Source organism: Salvelinus fontinalis, chromosome 24 (genome assembly GCF_029448725.1).
Source record: "Salvelinus fontinalis isolate EN_2023a chromosome 24, ASM2944872v1, whole genome shotgun sequence".
In the NCBI taxonomy this organism is placed as follows: Eukaryota; Metazoa; Chordata; class Actinopteri; order Salmoniformes; family Salmonidae; genus Salvelinus; species Salvelinus fontinalis.
The window spans coordinates 13,638,192-13,658,503 of record NC_074688.1 but is presented as its reverse complement, the minus strand read 5'-3'; the positions used below and the strand labels follow the sequence as shown (position 1 = coordinate 13,658,503).

The following is a 20,312-nucleotide window of genomic DNA, read 5'->3' as shown; positions in this document are numbered from 1 at the left end:
GCCTACTTCAAGTTTATAGTAACGTTTTGATGGTGATTGCCTGCCATGGAGTCCCCCCTCAAGGCTTGAAAAAGAGGGACGCATGTGAAGCTCTGTCGGTCTGTGTGTGTGTGTGTGTGTGTGTATGTACATAACCGTTCAAAAGTTCAGGGTCAGTTAGAAATTTCTTTTTTTTTTTTAAGAAAAGCAAAAAAAAATGTCCATTAAAATAACAAAATTGATTAGAAATTCAGTGAATACATTGTTAATGTTGTAAATGACTATTGTAGCTGGAAACGGAAGATTTTTTAATGGAATATCTACATAGGCGTACAGAGGCCCATTAGCAGCAACCATCACTCCTATGTTCCAATGGCACGTTGTGTTAGCCTTTTTAAAATGATAAACTTGGATTAGCTAACTGATCATTAGAAAACCCTTTTGCAATTATGTTAGCACAGCTGAAAACTGTTGTTCTGATTAAAGAAGCAATAAAACTGACCTTCTTTAGACTAGTTGAGTATCTGGAGCATCAGCATTTGTGGGTTCAATTACTGGCTCAAAATGGCCAGAAACAAAGACCTTTCTTCTGAAACTCGCCAGTCTATTCTTGTTCTGAGAAATGAAGGCTATTCCATGCGAGAAATTGCCAAGAAACTGAAGATCTCGTACAACGCTGTGCACTACTCCCTTCACAGAACAGCGCTAACTGGCTCTAACCAGAATAGAAAGAGGAGTGGGAGGCCCCAGTGCACAACCGAACAAGAGGACAAGTACATCGTTTGAGAAACAGATGCCTCACAAGTCCTCAACTGGCAGCTTCATTAAATAGTACCCGCAAAAAACACCAGTCTCAACGTCAACAGTGAAGAGGCGACTCCGGGATGCTGGCCTTCTAGGCAGAGGTGCAAAGAAAAAGCCATATCACAGACTGGCCAATAAAAATACAATTTTAAGATGTGCAAAAGAACACAGGCACTGGTCAGAGTGTTATACTGAATGACATTTTACTAGGTTACATTCATATGAATCACAATAAAAATGAATTATTGGCTTTATTCTTGCATATAACTAATATAAGGAAATACGTGACACTCCAATGAACATAAAAAAGCCTTTTAGGGAATTGTAATTGCAGTTTTATTTTTTTGCTACTTTGAAATCATTATATGTCTTTGACCCACATACGTGTATAGAGGAAAGTGGACAGACTAGTGTGACCACAATAACTCTACATTAGCAGGTCAAAACATTCTCCATCTCCCACTCATACGGGCAGCTGTGGGAAAAAAAAATATTCCCCTTCAAAAGGACAGGGTATAGGATTCACGTCCGTCCCAAAACACAGACCCAACGTAGGGTTAGAGCATTTCAAGAAGACCAGTCAACAGGTTCAAATCAATGGCTCGGTTCTCTACTTTCTTTCTGCCAAACTTTACCTTTAAGCAAACTAGTCCTTTCCTCACTACAGCAAATCAGCCAATTAAGGAGAAGAAAAGCAACCGCACGGCCAATAAGAGCCAGCGGCAACTGCACATTCAGTCTCTCAGGGGACACTCAGTGTATTCTGTAATCAGTGCGTGTCTGTGTACCAGCCCCTCACTGTAGTGTGCCACTAAAATAAACAGCATTTCCTCCCAATGAGATTCTAATCAGGAGCTACTGATGGGGAGAGAGGGAGAAAATAGTGGAGTCATCTATTGCAGGCTCAAGTATTGTATACTCATATAGTATGAGTAGCTTTGATTGCAGTCTCAGAGAGTGCTGCTTTCATTGAGAGACTAGCAGAACCCAGGAATGACAGGTCATATTGCTGTTGGTCAAAACATTGTATTCATTCCACCTAAACTAGTGTGGACAACTTCTAAGGCACTCCTTACAAGATGGGAGACCCTGGGAATGGGGCACCTGGTTTTGCAACAACAACAAAAATATATTTTCTTATTGGACAAGTATAGATAGTCCCTCCAAATTTTCAGTCAGTTTTCTCCCATTTGGCGTCTAGTGAATACGACCCTGTTGAAAAAGGGCTAGTCCACGTCTTCCTCATTAGTGCAGTTAGCTGGAGGTCCACAGCAGCCTTGGTTCATACACACTAGCACTCCTTTTACTATGTACCGTGTCCTTGAAGTCAACAAAACACACAGGAAACTGTGCAAATCATCATAGTTGGCCTATCAAAACACTGACATACAACCAGGGGTTGAATTGGGATTTTGAATTAGGTGGTGGAAATACCACTCAAATCAATGGTTTTCCATGGGAATTCTTTCAAGTGACCACACCCCTCAGAGGGGTTTTAAAGTAGGCTGAGGACACCATACAGTTCCAAAAAAATATATATATTTGAAATTAAATGACTGGTATACATACGTACTGGAAAACTGGAAACTTCCTAGCCTATGCCTTCACCAATCCAATGGTTTTACATTTGTGGGTTGTAGTGAACAAGTGCACACTTCAGGACGAAACAGAGATTGGGACACACCCACAGTCGTACCTCCCAGACCCCTTCCCCCAGAGAGAGAGTCAGAGTCACATCCGTGTCCCCAGGCTGCGGAGGTGACAGTGACAGGAAGACATGCAGTAGGGTTGGGGAAGACTTGGAGCGCTGCCTCGGTGCTGTGACAGACTGACAGTAGCTTCATTAACATCATCCCTCTCACTCCCAGTCAGCGCCAAAGAATCCAGGCCCAGCCTCACAACACAGGCCTGCCATTACAACACTGTGGTGGCGCAAACACACCAACACAAACAGATACCTCCACATAGATACCGCATAGAAGTGATAGAAGGGTGGTATTCATCATGGAACACTTGACACGGAAAAGGAGAACGAGAATTTCTTATTGGACAAGTTTGGGTGGTCCCTCTCTGTTTTTAGTCCGTTTTCTTCTGTTTTGGTGCCTAATGAATACGACCCTGGATACGACCCCCCCCAGTTACAAGTGATGGATAGAGAGCTAGATATGAAGATTAGATCATTTCATAGATGGATAACTAGGTTGGTGTCAGGAGAAACTGGTGAATCGTGGTCCAAACCCAGCTACGTTTCCCTCTCTCCTGTGTCCTTGCAGTTCAAGAGCACTGGCTTTCAAAGCTGTGACGCAACTAATTCACACTATGTACATTTTCCTAATAAAGTTTCTCCTAGCGAAACCTCCACCGAACAGCTCCCTCTCCCCTAGACAGGAACAGATTTTGTGTCCTCAGACGTATGTCCTTGAGCAACGACACAAGTACACAATTTGAACTGAAGCACACACACGACTCAACATGAAACTTGTAATGTTGTGTTGCTGAGTGCTGCCGTTGAGCAGAATGAGTGTGTGAGCGTGCAGTTATTTTCTTACCGTGGCTCTGTACTTCATCTCTCTCCTTCCTGTTTATTGGTCGGCTTTAACAGTTGTTTATACTACCAGAATGTGAGTCGTCCACGTCAGAGCGATCGTGCAACGTTTGTTTTTATAACTTCTCCGGAGCCATGTGTAGGAGCGACCCAGCTGCCGTCACATCTCCTCTTACTTATCTTCTCCCTCTCAGTCACTCTCTCGCTCTACCTCCTCTCTATTTCTCCCTCCCTCTTTCTACAGAGTAAGCAGTCCCTGTGTAGTGACACTCCACACTCCTGCTCTCTCTCTCTCCCCCTTTCATTCCCTCTCTCATTCCCTCTCTCCTCCAGCACAGGGCCCAACAAGGGATTTACAGTGGAAGGTGAAACACTAGCTTTGAACTAGTTCTAGTTTCTCTCTGCCTCCTCTGCTCTTAAAACAAGGCAGATGGGGCATGAAAAAAATCCCACAAAAACATCTCCAAGCACACATCTGGACTCAACCACCCCTGGAGAGAGAGAGAGAAAAGAAGAAATGGTAAATGTGTCCCTCTGTACAAGGAGAGGGGGACCTGTGAGGGGCTATGGGAGAATACAGGACGACTTACACAGAAAGACAAAACGGTAGTTTACTAAAATGTTTTATGAGCTATAGATTAATCATATAGTTTCGCTTCTTCCTTCCTCTCCCTCCTTTCTTTTAGGAGATGGGGATTTAACAGAAACCAAGGCAGGCAGGGAGTGGAACAGTCCACTACTGCCATGATTAATTTTGGAGCCGAGCAGCTCCCAGTTTCTTTGCCTCCCTCACCTGAGAAGTCACTAAGTGGGACTGTTATTATGACCATGGTTGCGACCCAAACGCCATCCTATTCCATAGGTCTCTGATCAAAAGTAATGTAGGGATAAAAGGTGCCATTTGGGACACCGTCAATAATTAGTCCAAAGCAGTCTGGCAGTCAGACTGAACACAACACCAGCCGCCATTTCCTGGTTGGAGGGGCAGGACCGAGTTTGGGAAGCCCTGGTGTAGAGAATCATTGTATCATCTAAACCGCTGTGAAATAAAATGTTTTATAACCAAGCAAATTATATTTTCAGCTGATGTACAAAAGTAACATACGCAAAAAAACGAAACTTAAGAACGGGACGCATAGAAATAGCGAACGTAGAACAGATCTACCGCTTCTTAGACTTGCTTTCAATGAAAATGACCTATAAACACATTTCTATGTTAATTTGGTCAGGTCCCCAGAAAAAGGACACATTGCAGCTTTAAAAAGGGATAGTTCAGCAACAGTACATAGGTTTCCTTGCCTAGAAAAAAAGTTATCAGTGTGGAACAACAAGATCAGTGTGGATTGCAGTCTCTTCTTGTCCATATACTGCTTTTAAGGAAACGATCTAGATTTATAGTAAACCTTTAACAAGCTCTGATTAAAACACAAAAAGGGCCAGGTGACATAAATTAAGCCTAGTCATGGACTAAAAATGATGCGCAATAGAGAATCTCCATTGAAAGAGTTTAGTCCAGTAGTAGACTTAATCTGTGTCCAGAAGTCTGGCCCAAATAGTGAAAATAAGGGCAAATAAACTGAAAACTTCAGAAATACCTAAATCATGACCGTGGTGGCGAGCTCCAGAGTTAAGGGGTATGATGGCTGTGTACCACAAAGGCCCAGGAAATCCCAACTTTATGAGAATCATTAGCAGGAGTCAGTGTTTCCTGTCTGTGGAGGTGGTGGTGCCTGGTGGCTGCAGCAGACAGCCAAGCCACATGTACCCTTTTCACACTATCGCTCTGACCTGAACCAAATGGAATATCTGGCTCAGATATGTTTTCTTTTCACATTGTCCTTTTCAGCACAGTTCTAGGTGATGCGTAACCAGGCCAGCTCAGTACAGCTTGGTTTAGCTCTGTTCAGTTCGGCTCAGTAGTGTGAAAGCCAGATATTCCCTTTGTTTCAGTCCATTTTCCTCCGTTTCATGCACCCAGGTGAGGATGTTGGGGGTTGGTGGCTCTCTTTCCTGCCCCACCCTGCCCCAGGCCAGCCCCTAACACAGCTCAGATAAAAAATCCTGGCCAGGTTTACCCTTGTCGTCTGCAGCCGTCCCCCTGCTTGCTGCTCCTGCTGACAACGCTCTACAGCCCCCTCTATTGGACAAGCCTACTGCTCAGCTGGCAGTAGTAGCATTTGACAGAGGAACGAGACAGAAACTTCATCTCACCTTCACTTTTCAAAACACACTCTATAGTTGTCTGTGATCTCCAATAAACGCTGCAGAACTACGCTCAGGGATTGTAGTTCATACCCGTTTCTATACCTCTCACCACTGCCAACATAATCAGAGCCCCCCGCCTGCAGGAATCTGAGTAATGTTTTCCAGACGGTGTGAGTTTCTCTCTCTGTCTGTCACGCTCTCTCTCGGTCGCTCTCACACACACACACACTCATTCTCTCGCTCTCTTTCACTCTCTCCCTCTCTCACATGGGCACCGCTGGGCATGAGAACAAACAGAGAATGAAGGAAAAAGAAACAAAGAGAAATGGACAGAGAACAAAACAAAAAAAAGAAATCAGACAGACTTGCAGTGACTTTAGCGTTGGTTAAATCCATGTCAAGTGTATGTTGACAGAATGCGCAATGCTTTATTGGCATACATTGGGGCTGTACATTGTGCACAGTCATGCTGATGTAGTATATTTGTGCTGAACAGAGGGGGGGAGGGGGGGGGAATCTCTGACCACCAGTATGCATCGGTCCTGGTTGTTAACTCTTTCCTCTCCCACATCTCTCAGGCAGGACCTCATGAATGACTATTTGAAATTATTTCAAATACTTTAGCTGTGCTTGATTGAGCTTGTCTGGCACCAATAGAAGTCCAACCCCCAACCATCTGGCACCCCAGGCAGGTTAAAGCAAACACTCAAAACTAATTGTATTTGAACCCAGGTCTGCTGTCTAGGACTAATTCAAATTCAGCCTTTATGGCCTGGCTGTAAATTGCACCGTTGTCAAGGGACTGTAAAGGGGATATAACCTTGGCAACGCAACAAACATAAACAACGTTATCAAGAGTCAGGAGACTATTTCTTCACATCTGTCTGATATTAAGGCTTACGTAGTATCCTCTTATCTTCCTTTCATTACACGACACCTTGTATTCTGTCATTCAATATTCCTCCCTCACACTCCTACTGGATCGAGTCTGAAATTAAAAAGAGTTGATGAATTAAAGAGATTCATTTTCAAAGATCGACTACGTGCACCAAGTGTGTCTGAAGTGATGACAACTTGGGACATTATGAAGTTTAAAAAACGGCAGCCAATCACTGGTTCAGTTGAACAGTGTTGTCAGAGCCAGGGCTGGAGTTAATGCAGCAGAGCCGACACACACACACACTGCAGGACATTCTGTACAGACACACATCTGGGAGAGAGGACGACAGAAGACGCACATGGGGACTAGGATTCAACTCCTCCTTTATTGGTTCCCAGAGTGGAAACACTTCTTGTCCCTAACCACTGGTCACACCCCTTTAGGGAAAATACACCAAACAGAATGCTGAGGGGAAAAACACTGATAGCACACCAAACAGAATGCTGAGGGGAAAAAACAGAAAACACAGATTTTCTTCCCCTCCCCTATTTCTTTATCACTTCCTCTCTCTCTCTCTCTCCCCCCTCATCTAGACCCACTATTACTTCCTCCCTCTCTCTGTAGCACTCTTTGCTGCTACAACAGGGACACACATAAACCCACAATTCCCATCCCCTCTCCTCGTTGTAGGGACAAACCCATATCGCTAGTACGGGAGATAGCTCATTGCGCGACACAAATCTATGACAACCCTTAACTATTGCCGGTGACTCATCAGCTTAATCAACATATTGTTGAAGGACAATATGGTGTTGTCTGGTACTGTATATACAGTAAACATGACCCCGCCCCTCCGCTGAGCTAGAGCAGCTTAGTTTACAGAGTGAGTCATAGGGAGAGAAATTGCAGCTCTGTGAGAAACACACAGGCACACGTCCTTGCTTGCTTCATCCACCCACCATGTTCTTCTCAGCTGGGCCCGGTGCCAACGCACTGCTACTGTCCACCATCCATTACCTTCACAGAGCAGCACACGACCATTTCAACCCACACTCATTTCCAACATTTTATAGCCCAGGAGACCGGCCCGAGTAGCTGCAGACAGTGGCCACGTTCCAGACCGACTAACGGCAGACAAGCTGCATGCAGCCACAAATGAAGCTCAGATATGACATCTGGCAGGCGACTGCATTGTACAGGCTGCCTGGAACGCGACCAGTGTCTTCTGTAGCCTCGGAATGAAAAACAGGAAGACAAGCCTCTTAAATGAAACATTCTAATTAGTCACATATGAAGAATTGTAACACTAAACAAACATTTACGCTCTCAAGTAGTTTCATCTCCCCATCTATCCCATTTTTATTATATCTCTCTTCTCTCAGTCGCTTCTTCCCTCTCTCCTCCTGTCCATCTTGCTGGTCACCGGGGTTCTTTAGAGTCTCTGGCTGTGTGATCAGAATAGTAGTGGCCGTTGTGTTGTTATACAGCTCTGCTACACTGAGGAGAACAAATAGATCCGGAACCATCCTGGCCAGAAACACATCGCAGCCTCTCTCTGCCATCTTTCTAGTGATCGCCACTATTCAAATCAAATGTGATTGGTCACATACACATATTTAGCAGATGTTATTGCTGGTGGAGCGAAATGCTTGTGGTCCTACCTCCAACAGTGCAGTAGTATCTCACAATTCACAACATCTAAAAGTTAAAATATGGAATTAGGAAACTAATATTAGAATGAGCAATGTCGGAATGGCATTCACTAAAATACAGTATATAGATATTAAATTAGTAAAGCAGTATGTAAACATTAAAGTGACCAGTGATTCCATGTCAATGTACATCGTCATCGGGTGGTAGCCGGCTAGTGACAGTGACTAAGTTCAGGGCAGGGTACTGGGTGGAGGTCGGTTAGTGATGGCTATTTAACAGTCTGATGGCCTTGAGATAGCTGTGCCCCAAGCTTAATGATGAGCTTGGAGGGCACTATGGTGTTGAAGGCTGAGCTATAGTCAATGAACAGCAATCTGACATAGGTATTCTTCTTGTCCAGACGGGGCAAGGCAGTGTGCAGTGTGATGGCATCGTCTGCGGATCGATTGGGGCGGTAAGCAAATTGAAGTGGGTCTAGGGTGTCAGGTAAGGTAGAGGTGATATGATCCTTAACTAGCCTCTCAAAGCACTTCATGATGACAGAAGTGAGTGCTACGGGGCGATAGTCATTTAGTTCAGTTACCTTAAAACGCCATGCAATTGCAAACACAGCCCTCTGCAATGCTACAATGGGATCCATTAGCTCCAGACTGCAGTAAAACTGTACTGCAGCCTGCAGCCATCTTCCCCCACGATGACAGTAACCAGACCGTCCGACTGTCAGCCTCCTATTCACTAACCTTACCCTCTCTCTTACACTCCGTCTCTGTCTTGTCTCATAGGTGTGCGAGTGTGGTATGCTTGTGTGTGATAACTTTTGCTTGTCTATCTATCAGTTGAAAGAACAGGGAAAGGTGCAGGGAGGTCTAAATTATAATCTATATGATAATATATCTATAGAGGGACAGTAACCTTCAAGTTTGCTAAAGAAGCCAATGTGAGGAGGCTTGACTGGGAGGGAAAGGGGGACGAAGGAGGAGAAGATGAAAGACCACTATGATGTTAGGTCAGAAGAATGTAAGCCATGTGAGCGGGAAAGAGCCAGTCAAAAAGAGAGAGAGAAAAACAAAGGGAAGAAGACAGAAAAGGAGCGAGGAGGAGAGAAAGACAGACAGGAGAGCGCAACATAAAGAGGTAAAGAAAAGAAGATGGCAAAAGACGAGAGAGAGAGAGCTGTAGCCTCAGTCACACAGCCTCAGAGTGTGGTCAAAGAGGATGCTAATGAGCTCATACTCTGCTGTAACATAACGCTGTCTCTTTGGTGACAGTTATATTGACACAGGGGGCTTCCCGAGCCATCGGTGAACACACTCAAACTGACCTGTTCTCGCGCTCTCATCTGACTCCATTGCTGGGCCCCTCTTCCTCTCTGGGTTTTGTGAATCATTGTGGCAGCACCGGGTTGTGAGTGTCCTGTCGCCGTCTACTTTTCCATGCACAGCTGTTTCCACAGTGAACAGGCTAGGAGGCCTGACACAGGGCTGAGGGACTATATTACAGAGCATCTGTTCCCATAATACATGCGAGTGAGTGAACTCCATTACATTCCTCCAGAATATAGAACTTCTAGGATTCAGAGGGTTTAATAGTCACACGTGCAGGGTTGCATGTGTGATTGCAGGGTGAAGTGAAAATCCAACAAGACTAAGTGAAATAAAATAATGAAAATGGTAATACTTTTTTGGGGGGGAAATAGCACTATGTACATAACTGTGGCAGTGATGAATAAATAAATAAATAAATAAAATGTCCATTGGGGTGGAGGCAGAGTAAAGACTGTAGAGGGTTGGGGGGGGGGGGGGGGGCACAGAGGAAGCACCATGACCATTGAGGGGGTGGGGACCAAGTGAAATAAAAACAATTGTGATTTAAAAAATAAATAAAAAATAAAAGTTATAATATACATTAACAACTCAAAGACATACATTACTGCAGGTCAAGCACACACACACAATAGACCAGGGAGACCAGAGGAGGTTGGTGAGAGAAGATATAGGAGGACGGGCTCATTGCAATGGCTGGAATGGATTCATTGGAATGGTCCCAATCACATCCAACACATGGAAACAGCATTGACTCCATTCCATAGAGTCCATTCCACCCATTACAATGAGCCTGTCCTCCTATAGATCCCCCACACCCCCACCACCACCAGCCTCCTGAGGGCGCTCATTATGCACACGGAAAGTATTGGTTAAAGCTGAAAAAACATGGAAACAAAACACATCATTCACTGAGATCACAAGGCAGGACCCATTGTGCAATAGAACAGACACAAACATGATTATTTGTACAGCGGTCTGATGCTGCTCATCTGCAGGAAAGAATAAAGCATCCTTGTACATCTTTGCTTTTGGCATCATGTACAGCAGACCGGGTGGCATCAGCAAGTATAACCACAGTACACATTGGGTCATTTACAATCTCTGGGCCATTTACAGCCCCCAGGTGTCTATCTACAGAGGATTCTACTGCCGCCAACAGCGTCAACATTTATCTTGTCACCAAGGAGAGTTAGACAAAGCAATATTACAGCTGTTTGCTTGCAAGGGTAATGGAAGCAAACATGCCAAAATAGAGTGCTTTCTCTCCCTTTCACACACACACACACATCTGGTTGCCTCTCCTTCTCGCCCAGAGACACACACTGCCACACACTCCTCTTTTCTGCCTGAGCCAGCACTTTGGGCCGCGCAGGCATTTCCTAAAGTGTCTCCAGTGTTCCATAAAGACGTTATCCCAGCCAGCCAGCCCTGGCTAGCCCTCCTCTTTCTCTCCCACCGTTACCCCAGCAGGAATGAGGAGGAGGAAGAGGTTTGAGCGCGCGCACACACACACACACACGTTCGTATGTATGCAAGCAGAGTCTAAATCAAACAGTGGAGATTCCTCTGTGTGGGCGAGGTGAACGGGACAGTCGTCTAGCTCACAATAAGGCTACACCCTGGTCTGGGATCAGATTTTTCTTACTATTCATCATTAGAGGCTCAACTGCTAAACTGATCTTTAGGGACAAGTGATTATTCACCACCTTTCCCACACCAATCCCCCATCATCGCAGTTGAGATTAGCCTGACCCTGCCCTGCCCTCAGGGCAACTGGTCCAGTGTGAAGACGTGCGAGGGACAGGGCTGTAGGGCAATGGCAATTCCCCCAACAAAGGGAATACACACTCTCTCACACACACAGAGATAGATAACACAAGCCTTTGGAGTCAACAGGGGCGAGTGGAGACTTGCAGTAGGAGGAACTCCAAACATTTCTCTCATTCCCACCCCCAACACCCCTTCACCCTCTCTTTCGTCCCCGTCTCAATATCTGGGAGACTGCCGTGCACACCACTGGCTGGCTCCATCCAGCTGGAACTCCTACTTGTACAGTACAAATAGGGCAGCTGGGCCTGTCCCCCCTCCTCCCTCTCTGGTCTCCTCCCCCAGGCTAGAGGGGCCCTCTCAGGCTTATTTATACCCAACCAGCCTTATATGGGCAGCTCCCGCTGCAGGCAGCAGGCTGAGGGGTCTAGAGTACAGTCTACAGAGGCTTCCCACTGAAGTCATATACTCTCCAGCTCTTATCCTCTCAGCTCCCTGTCCTCTTTTGAGATAGAAGACCAATACTGGCCACACAGACTTTCCTCCCTTCCTCCGGCAACTCTGGTGAAAGGTAGTGTGCTGTCGGCCTGCGGGCGGAGTCACTTCGTTTTGCTGACGTTAATCCTTTGCTTACCATCACAGACCCAGTGTAAATGGATTGAATCAGAAGCACTTGCAGGAGTTGCCAAAATGTCGAACGTTTCCTGTTCTCGGTATGGTTTCTGGAGTGCTGATTCGACATCAATAACAACTGCACTGCTGCCCGACACAAAGGACTAAATAATGGATTTCACATACTGCTGCCAAAAATCCTCTATCCAACTCCCTCTAGTCCTCTCCATCTATCCGACAGCATATCAAATGATGTAAACGGTTCTCCCATCCCATATAGCTGCCATTTCTCCTCACTGCTCTGACCAAAACATTGTTCCAACATACCACATTGACTCCCAACAGCAGACAGAGTGCCAGACATGCAGCTCACCCGGCCACACCCAGGCTCCGATTATCGTTTGGGGTGCTCAGCTGCTCATAGGAACATATAGGACAGCAGTTTGTGGACAAGGGGACAGGAGCCTAACAGAGCAGGGCCCGTACTCATCCAGTGTCTCAGAGTAAGAGTGTCGACCTAGGATCAGGTCCCCTCTCATTCATTACGATTTGAAAGGAAAAACTGATCATAGAGCAAACCTCCTACTCAAAGCTGCTTTGTGAATATGGTTCATACTAGAGCGTCCATATTAGAGGTCGACCGATTAATCGGAATGGCCGATTAATTAGGGCCGATTTCAATCAGTAATTTTTAACACCTTTATTTAACTAGGCAAGTCAGTTAAGAACACATTCTTATTTTCAATGACGGCCTAGGAACGGTGGGTTAACTGCCTTGTTCAGGGGCAGAATGACAGATTTTTACCTTGTCAGCTCAGAGATTCAATCTTGCAACCTTACGATTAACTAGTCCAACGCCTGTTACACAAATGCAGTAAGAAGCCAAGGAAAGTTGCTAGCTAGCATTAAACTTATCTTATAAAAAACAATCAAAATCACTAGTTATAACTACACATGGTTGATGATATTACTAGTTTATCCAGCGTGTCCTGCGTTGCATATAATCGATGCAGTGCGCATTCGCAAAAAAGGACTATCATTGCTCTAACATGTACCTAACCATAAACATCAATGCCTTTCTTAAAATCAATACAGAGAAGTATATATTTTGAAACCTGCATATTTAGCTAAAAGAAATCCAGGTTAGCAGGCAATATTAACCAGGTGAAATTGTGTCACATCTCTTGCGTTCATTGCACGCAGAGTCAGAGTATATGCAACAGTTTGGGCCGCCTGGCTCTTTGCGAACTAATTTGCCAGAATTTTACAAAATTATGACATAACATTGAAGGTTGTGCAATGTAATAGGGACATTTAGACTTATGGATGCCACCCGTTAGATAAAATACGTAACGGTTCCGTATTTCACTGAAAGAATAAACGTTTTGTTTTCGAGATGATAGTTTCCGGATTTGACCATATTAATGACCTAAGGCTCGTATTTCCGTGTGTTATTATTAAGTCTATGATTTGATAGAGCAGTCTGACAGAGATGGTAGGCACCAGCAGGCTCGTAAGCAGTCATTCAAACAGCACTTTCGTGCGTTTGGCCAGCAGCTCTTCGTTGTGCTTCAAGCATCGCGCTGTTTATGACTTCAAGCCTATCAACTCCCGAGATTAGACTGGTGTAACCGAAGTGAAATGGCTAGCTAGTTAGCGGGGTGCGCGCTAATAGCGTTTCAAATGTCACTCGCTCTGAGACTTGGAGTAGTTGTTCCCCTTGCTCTGCATGGGTAACGCTGCTTCGAGGGTGGCTGTTGTCGATGTTCTCCTTGTTCGAGCCCAGGTAGGAGCGAGGAGAGGGACAGAAGCTATACTGTTACACTGGCAATACTAAAGTGCCTATAAGAACATCCAATAGTCAAATGTATATGGAATACAAATGGTATTGAGGGAAATAGTCCTATACTTCCTATAATAACTACAACCTAAAACTTCTTACCTGGGAATATTGAAGACTCATGTTAAAAGGAACCACCAGCTTTCATATGTTCTCATGTTCTGAGCAAGGAACTTAAACATTAGCTTTCTTACATGGCACATATTGCACTTTTACTTTGTTCTCCGACACTTTGTTTTTGCATTATTTAAACCAAATTGAAGATGTTTCATTATTTATTTGAGGCTAAATAGATTTTATTGATGTATTATATTAAGTTAAAATAAGTGTTCATTCAGTATTGTTGTAATTGTCATTATTGCAAATAAATAAATAAAATATATATATTTTTTTAATTTAAAACATTTTTATTTATTTTTAAAATCGTCCGTTTAATCGGTATCGGCTTTTTTTGGTCCTCCAATAATCGGTATCGGCGCTGAAAAATCAAAATCGGTCGACCTCTAGTCCATATTGTTCAAAGCAACGACAGACACCACACACACGTTCACCCATTGGCCGACACTAGATTAAAAAAAAGACTGTGCAGGAGTGAGAATTATAATTAAACCCACCATACGATGTGAGTTTGTGCGGGGTTTGACGTTACAATAAATTCAGCAGTCTAGGAATGATGAAACTTGAGGTTTGGAACTGGGCCTAACAGAGCACAGTGTAAGCATAAGCAAGCACAGACCTCTTTCCCAACGGAAGATCTCAACAGTCTGGGGACAAACACACTTCATGTTGCAACATCTCAGGAATCTTGTTCCTAACCACCCCCAGGGCAGAGTCAGGGGTTAGGGCTGCTTAGATGGAAAACACACAGACAACAGCTGAGGCAATGACACACAGTTATTTCTCCACACACACACACACACACACAGACCAGTCTCTGTGGCAGGTCATTAGGTATTATTACTATCCACGAATGACCAGACAGCACTGTAATCATTAAAACACAATGGCACAGACGAGCGCCCTCCCCACCCTCTCATTCTACGCATCACATCCCCCTAATTAGTTGGATGCCAACTCACACACACACACCCTCCCCCACAGAGGACCTGAACACACAGGGCTTAGCTCACAGCTCTCCCAAGGGACCAGTCGGGACAGCGTTATTAGAGGATCAGATGACTGCTGACAGGAGCTTATTGAGAGATACAGGCCTATAGGCAGCAGCGTGCGGGTGGATCGCACTAAAAGGAACAGCTCCGTGCACTAAGCAGGCTATCCATCCAAGCACATAGTTGGACATAGACTTGGGTGTGGTAGGAACGTACCTCTACGTGTCCCATAGAGTGAGCTGAGACTAGTGTGTTTGCATGGGAGTTCCGTGTGGACAGAGACAGACACATAGACCATTGGGGTGAGGGATTCTTCTAAAATGACGCCAGGTGTCAACTCCATCTTGTTCCACCTCTTATCAAGCCCATCTCCTCGGCAGTGTTTGCATTCCTTCACTCGCTCAGACTTTTCCTCCCATACGGGCCAAGCTCTTATCATGCCCTGCTCCCACACATCGGTTGCAGCTGAATGAAAAGCAAAAACTACTTGAGAGTATGTGATATTACACTGGAATGGAGGTTTTGGGAAGTCTCGTTTGAACAGACAATACGGCAAGTCTAATGACATGTTTCAGAAGAGATAAAAAGGAGGTCTGTGTTGCTGACAGAGGAACTATGCAATGTCCTTGTCTAATTCAGAGCGCTACATTTAAATTTAGCCGATCAGTGGTTAACTCATTGTGAATTATTTGGCTAATGAGTTTGCCAATCCAGAGGCTCTACTGTAATTGCATTGACATTCAGCAACGAATTAACTGACAGAGGAGACACTTCCTACTATTTTTACTACTACCTCCCTCTACACCGCCACCTGTGGGTGGGTGGCTGGCGTTCAGATTGAAATATATGACTAAGAACAAACATGCTACACTGGTGGATCGCTCGATGCCGCGGCCAGGCTGCAACCATGCCCCTCTGACATGTAGCAGATAGAATCGGGGCAGCTTAATTTGTGACCGTTATCTGCAACATTCCACAATGTTGTGTCCTGCTGAACGCAGCCCTGTTCCGATCCATCCGCCCCGAATAGTTTTTTCCCCTTTGACCCATACTCTCCCTCCTCCCTTCCTACCCTTCCTCTACCACGTTGAGTCATTGACAGTACAGGGTTGGGACAACACAAGGACACACCTGGTTGGGATTGCTGTCAGCTTATGGCCCAGGCAGTCATGGCGTAGACCTGGGTAAAGGTTAACGTGCAGGGCTGGCAGGTTGGCCAATCAGGAAGAGGGGGGGGGGGGGGGGGGGGGGGGGGGGCTGCACAGTGCTGCTGACCAAAGTCCCAGCACTGACAACCACTGAAAGGAACAAAGTTTATATATACACACAGTCACTGTATCCAAATGTTAATGCTAACCTGGTCCCAGATCCGTCTGTGCTGTCCTGCCAAACGTGACAACACAAACAATCTGGAACCAGGCTATATCCATGCCAGGTTAACTTCTCAGGGAGGACCACGATACACACAACAGGAAGGTGAGCAAGTAGGGCTCTAGCTGGTACAAAGAGTGTGTGGGAACCAACACACACAGTGGGTCACAACAGGTGGGTGTGCCAGCAGAGAGCGAACGAATGGGCCATTTACAGACAGTCTCAGGGTATGGGTGTGGTAAAGTCACATTCAATGGGTAAAGAGGTATGGCCGGGACGATACCAGTACCGCGATACTTGTTAGTATCGTAGTAAGAAAAGAAAAAAAGAAAAAAAAGAGTTGCCTGCATCCTGTTTCCATTTTTGCCACGGACAACAACAACAAAAAAGTGAATCTGGTATCGTCACAGCCCTATAAAAGGAGGTGCAGGTCCACAGAGATAGGTCCATAAGGCTACAGGTTATCTACCACAGAAAGGAGCCATTTTTTTTGTGAGCACATACCTCGTTCATCCGAATAGAGCAGGAGGGCTGGAATACAACGAGCCACAAGTTAATGACTAGGTCGTTATAAAGTCTCATACATGCTTATAGCAAGGCATAAAGCATTGTACGCGCAAGCTTTAAAGTAAAGTGTTACTGAGAGCGGTACTGAAACTACAGGAGTCTCCAGTCTGGACAGAGGGCATCGCGTCAAAGTGTTGCCAATTTGTTAGAGAAGACGTGGTGGTTATCGTGATACAAGTACGCATGCACAAACCATCACTAAAATGCTTTTACTTTGTACTTCCGTCAGTGAGGTGAAAGTTACCCATGAACAAAATGTTCATTCATAAAGACTTTATAAAACACCTACATCACAATAATACCACAATTCAAAATCATGGCATCATGAATGCTATAGGCTTATTAAGTCAATGGATACCAATTCCTGTGTTCACTTTAATGGAGCAGAAAAACCACAAAGTGAAGGATTAGCGATGGAAAGAGGATCACTAAGCCCCACCCCCTTTCCTTTCCCACAGCCCTTCACTCTACCCCTGTCTGTCTGTCCTGACGGCGAAGGCCACGGGGAATGAGAGACAGAGGATTAACCAAATATCTCACACCATCAGGTTAAATCAGTGCGAGTCACAGGGTGTGTGTGTGTGAGGCAAAACAGGGATTGACATCTAAAACATGCAGAGAGCACAGTGCCTGGGCTTAAACAGGCAAACAACGAACGAGTGACAGTAGTCTGATAACATAGACAATGTCAAGGTAGGCTAGTAGGCTAACTTTTCAGGCAACTGTGAAGGTCTTGAATTCTGAGACATCCTACCTCAACTAGTCATGGTCACTAGGCACGGAACGGAGGAAAACTGACCGAAACAGGAAGGTACTAACTGAAACCGTATTAATAACAAAAGGCCATTTTTCATTTTCTGTTCCACATCATTTTGAAAAGTTGTTACTGTGTGCCTTAAAATGAACACCACCCAGGTTTGCCTGAGTCAGATGGGTTTCCCAGTCTGATTGTAGTTTGCTCCTGATAGGAAGCAGCAACGAGGGCAGGGCTCTCTACTCGAAGGCCGGGACATTTCTGATGGAAAAGCCACAGCTAGGAGACAAAACTCCAGATCGTCCAACCAGCTCAGTTCATGACTCACCGGTGTACATGGAGCACTCTACATTGACTCACTACCAGACACGCATTCTACCAGACACGCATACTACCAGACTGACTCACTCCATACATACACCTCTCTACCCAATGCTTGACTTGGACTGAAATAGATGCCGGTACTCATTTTAGGTGCCGGTACTACACGTTGCATCGTGCCTAAGAACATCCCTTAGCCGTGGTACATTGACCATATACCACACCTCCTCGGGACTTATTGCTCAAGCATGCAATGGATCCCAGATTCCATATCCTCCTCCACTTCTACCAGGTTGTGAAACATCAGTTTGGCCTCACTATCTATCACAGTGTTTGGTATGTTATTAGGATCACAGCTAATGTCAATGTGTCTCTTACGTCAATGTGGCTGTTATCAGGGCAGCTTGTCCCAGACATGCCCTCGCTCGCTGTTGCTTGGGTTTCAAACTCTAGGCACCAAAACCATGTTCAAAATAGTCACAGTCAGGGAGTGTGACACGTCACACGTGTGAAACCATAGCAACTGAGAATGTACAGTACTTTTGCAAGCGGTCCCTAGGTCCACCAATTCACAAGGCCTGGATGAACGTTGTCAAGACCATACATTATTTGACCTAGCATGTTCCTATTTCTACTACATCATCTCCCTTGTCCTCTCAATCTTTGTTCATTAATCTATAGTACAAATCCAACCGTTCATCTGTTCCAACTAACAAGGTTATCCAACAACCTACAGTGTTGGTGACAAGTGTTTAGTGGGGGGTGTCGTCAGAGGTTGACGAAATGGTTTAGAGCAGTGGTTCCCAAACGTTTTATAGTCCCGTACCCCTTCAAACATTCAACGTCCAGCTGCGTACCCCTTCTAATACCAGGGTCAAGGCACTTTTTGCCATCATTGTAACCCTGCCTCACACACTACACGATATGTTTAATAAACAGAAGAATGAGTGTGAGTTTGTCACTTCCCATGAGCCGGGTTGTGACAGAGAGCTCTTATAGAACCTCTTTATTTAACCATCTTACACACAAGACGTTATTTGTTCATCGAAATGTGTGAATAACTCACCACAGGTTAATGAGAAGGGTGTGCTTGAAAGGATGCACACAACTCTGCAATGTTGGGTTGTATTGGAGAGAGTCTCAGTCTTAAATCATTTTATATATATATATACACACATACACACACTTGAAGTTGTAAGTTTACATACACTTAGGTTGGAGTCATTAAAACTCGTTTTTCAACCACTCCACAAATTTCTTGTTAACAAAACATAGTTTTGGCAAGTCGGTTAGGACATCTACTTTGCACATGACACAAGTAACTTTTCCAACAATTGTTTACAGACAGATTATTTCACTGTCTCACAATTCCAGTGGGTCAGAAGTTTACATACACTAAGTTGACTGTGCCTTTAAACAGCTTGGAAAAATCCAGAAAATGATGTCATGGCTTTAGAAGCTTCTGATAGGCTAATTGACATAATTTGAGTCAACTGGAGGTGTACCCTGTGGATGTATTTCAAGGCCTATCTTCAAACTCAATGCCTCTTTGCTTGACATCATGGGAAAATCTAAAGAAATCAGCCAAGACCTCAGAAAAAAATTGTAGACCTCCACAAGTCTGGTTCATCCTTGGGAGCAATTTCCAAACGCCTGAAGATACCACATTCATCTGTACAAACAATAGTATGCAAGTATAAACACCATGGGACCACGCAGCCGTCATACCGCTTAGGAAGGAGACACGTTCTGTCTCCTAGAGATTAACGTACTTTGGTGCGAAAAGTGCAAATCAATCCCAGAACAAACAGCAAAGGACCTTGTGAAGATGCTGAAGGAAACAGGTACAAAAGTATCTATATCCACAGTAAAACAAGTCCTATATCGACATAACCTGAAAGGCCGCTCAGCAAGGAAGAAACCACTGCTCCAAAACCGCCATAAAAAAGTCAGACTACGCTTTGCAACTGCACATGGGGACAAAGATCGGACTTTTTGGAAAAATGTACTCTGGTCTGATGAAACAAAAATAGAACTGTTTGGCCATAATGACCATCATTATGTTTGGAGGAGAAAGAGGACGCTTGCAAGCCTAAGAACACCATCCCAACCGTGAAGCAAGGGGGTGGCAGAATCATGTTGTGGGGGTGCTTTGCTGCAGGAGGGACTGGTGCACTTCACAAAATAGATGGCATCAAATTATGTGGATATATTGAAGCAACATCTCAAGACATCAGTCAGGAAGTTAATGCTTGGTCGCAAATGAGTCTTCCAAATGGACAATGACCCCAAGCATACTTCCAAAGTTGTGGCAAAACGGCTTAAGGACAACAAAGTCAAGGTATTGCAGTGGCCATCACAAAGCCCTGACCTCAATCCTATAGAAAATTTGTGGGCAGAACAGAAAAAGTGTGTGCGAGCATTGAGGCCTACAAACCTGACTCAGTTACACCAGCTCTGTCAGGAGGAATGGGCCAAAATTCACCCAACTTATTGTGGGAAGTAATCCTTTTACTCTGTTTAAATGTCAGGAATTGTGAAAAACTGAGTTTAAATGTATTTGGCTAAGATGTATGTAAA

The 20,312-nt window shown here is 44.7% G+C and overlaps 1 protein-coding gene across 4 annotated transcripts in view; it reads right to left on the bottom strand.

Moving 5' to 3' along the window:
- LOC129821973 (unconventional myosin-Ic-like) overlaps positions 1–20,312 on the bottom strand; it is a 57,697-nt gene that overhangs the window by 31,434 nt on the left and 5,951 nt on the right. Inside the window, exon 1 of one of the 4 annotated variants that reach the window (XM_055879763.1) lies at positions 3,333–3,472. The exons of the other annotated variants lie outside the window; for them this stretch is intronic. Coding sequence (XP_055735738.1) covers positions 3,333–3,350 — 18 coding nt within the window. The 5' untranslated portion in view covers positions 3,351–3,472. Of the gene's footprint in view, positions 1–3,332; positions 3,473–20,312 lie in introns of those variants that run through there. 4 annotated transcript variants of the gene reach the window in all.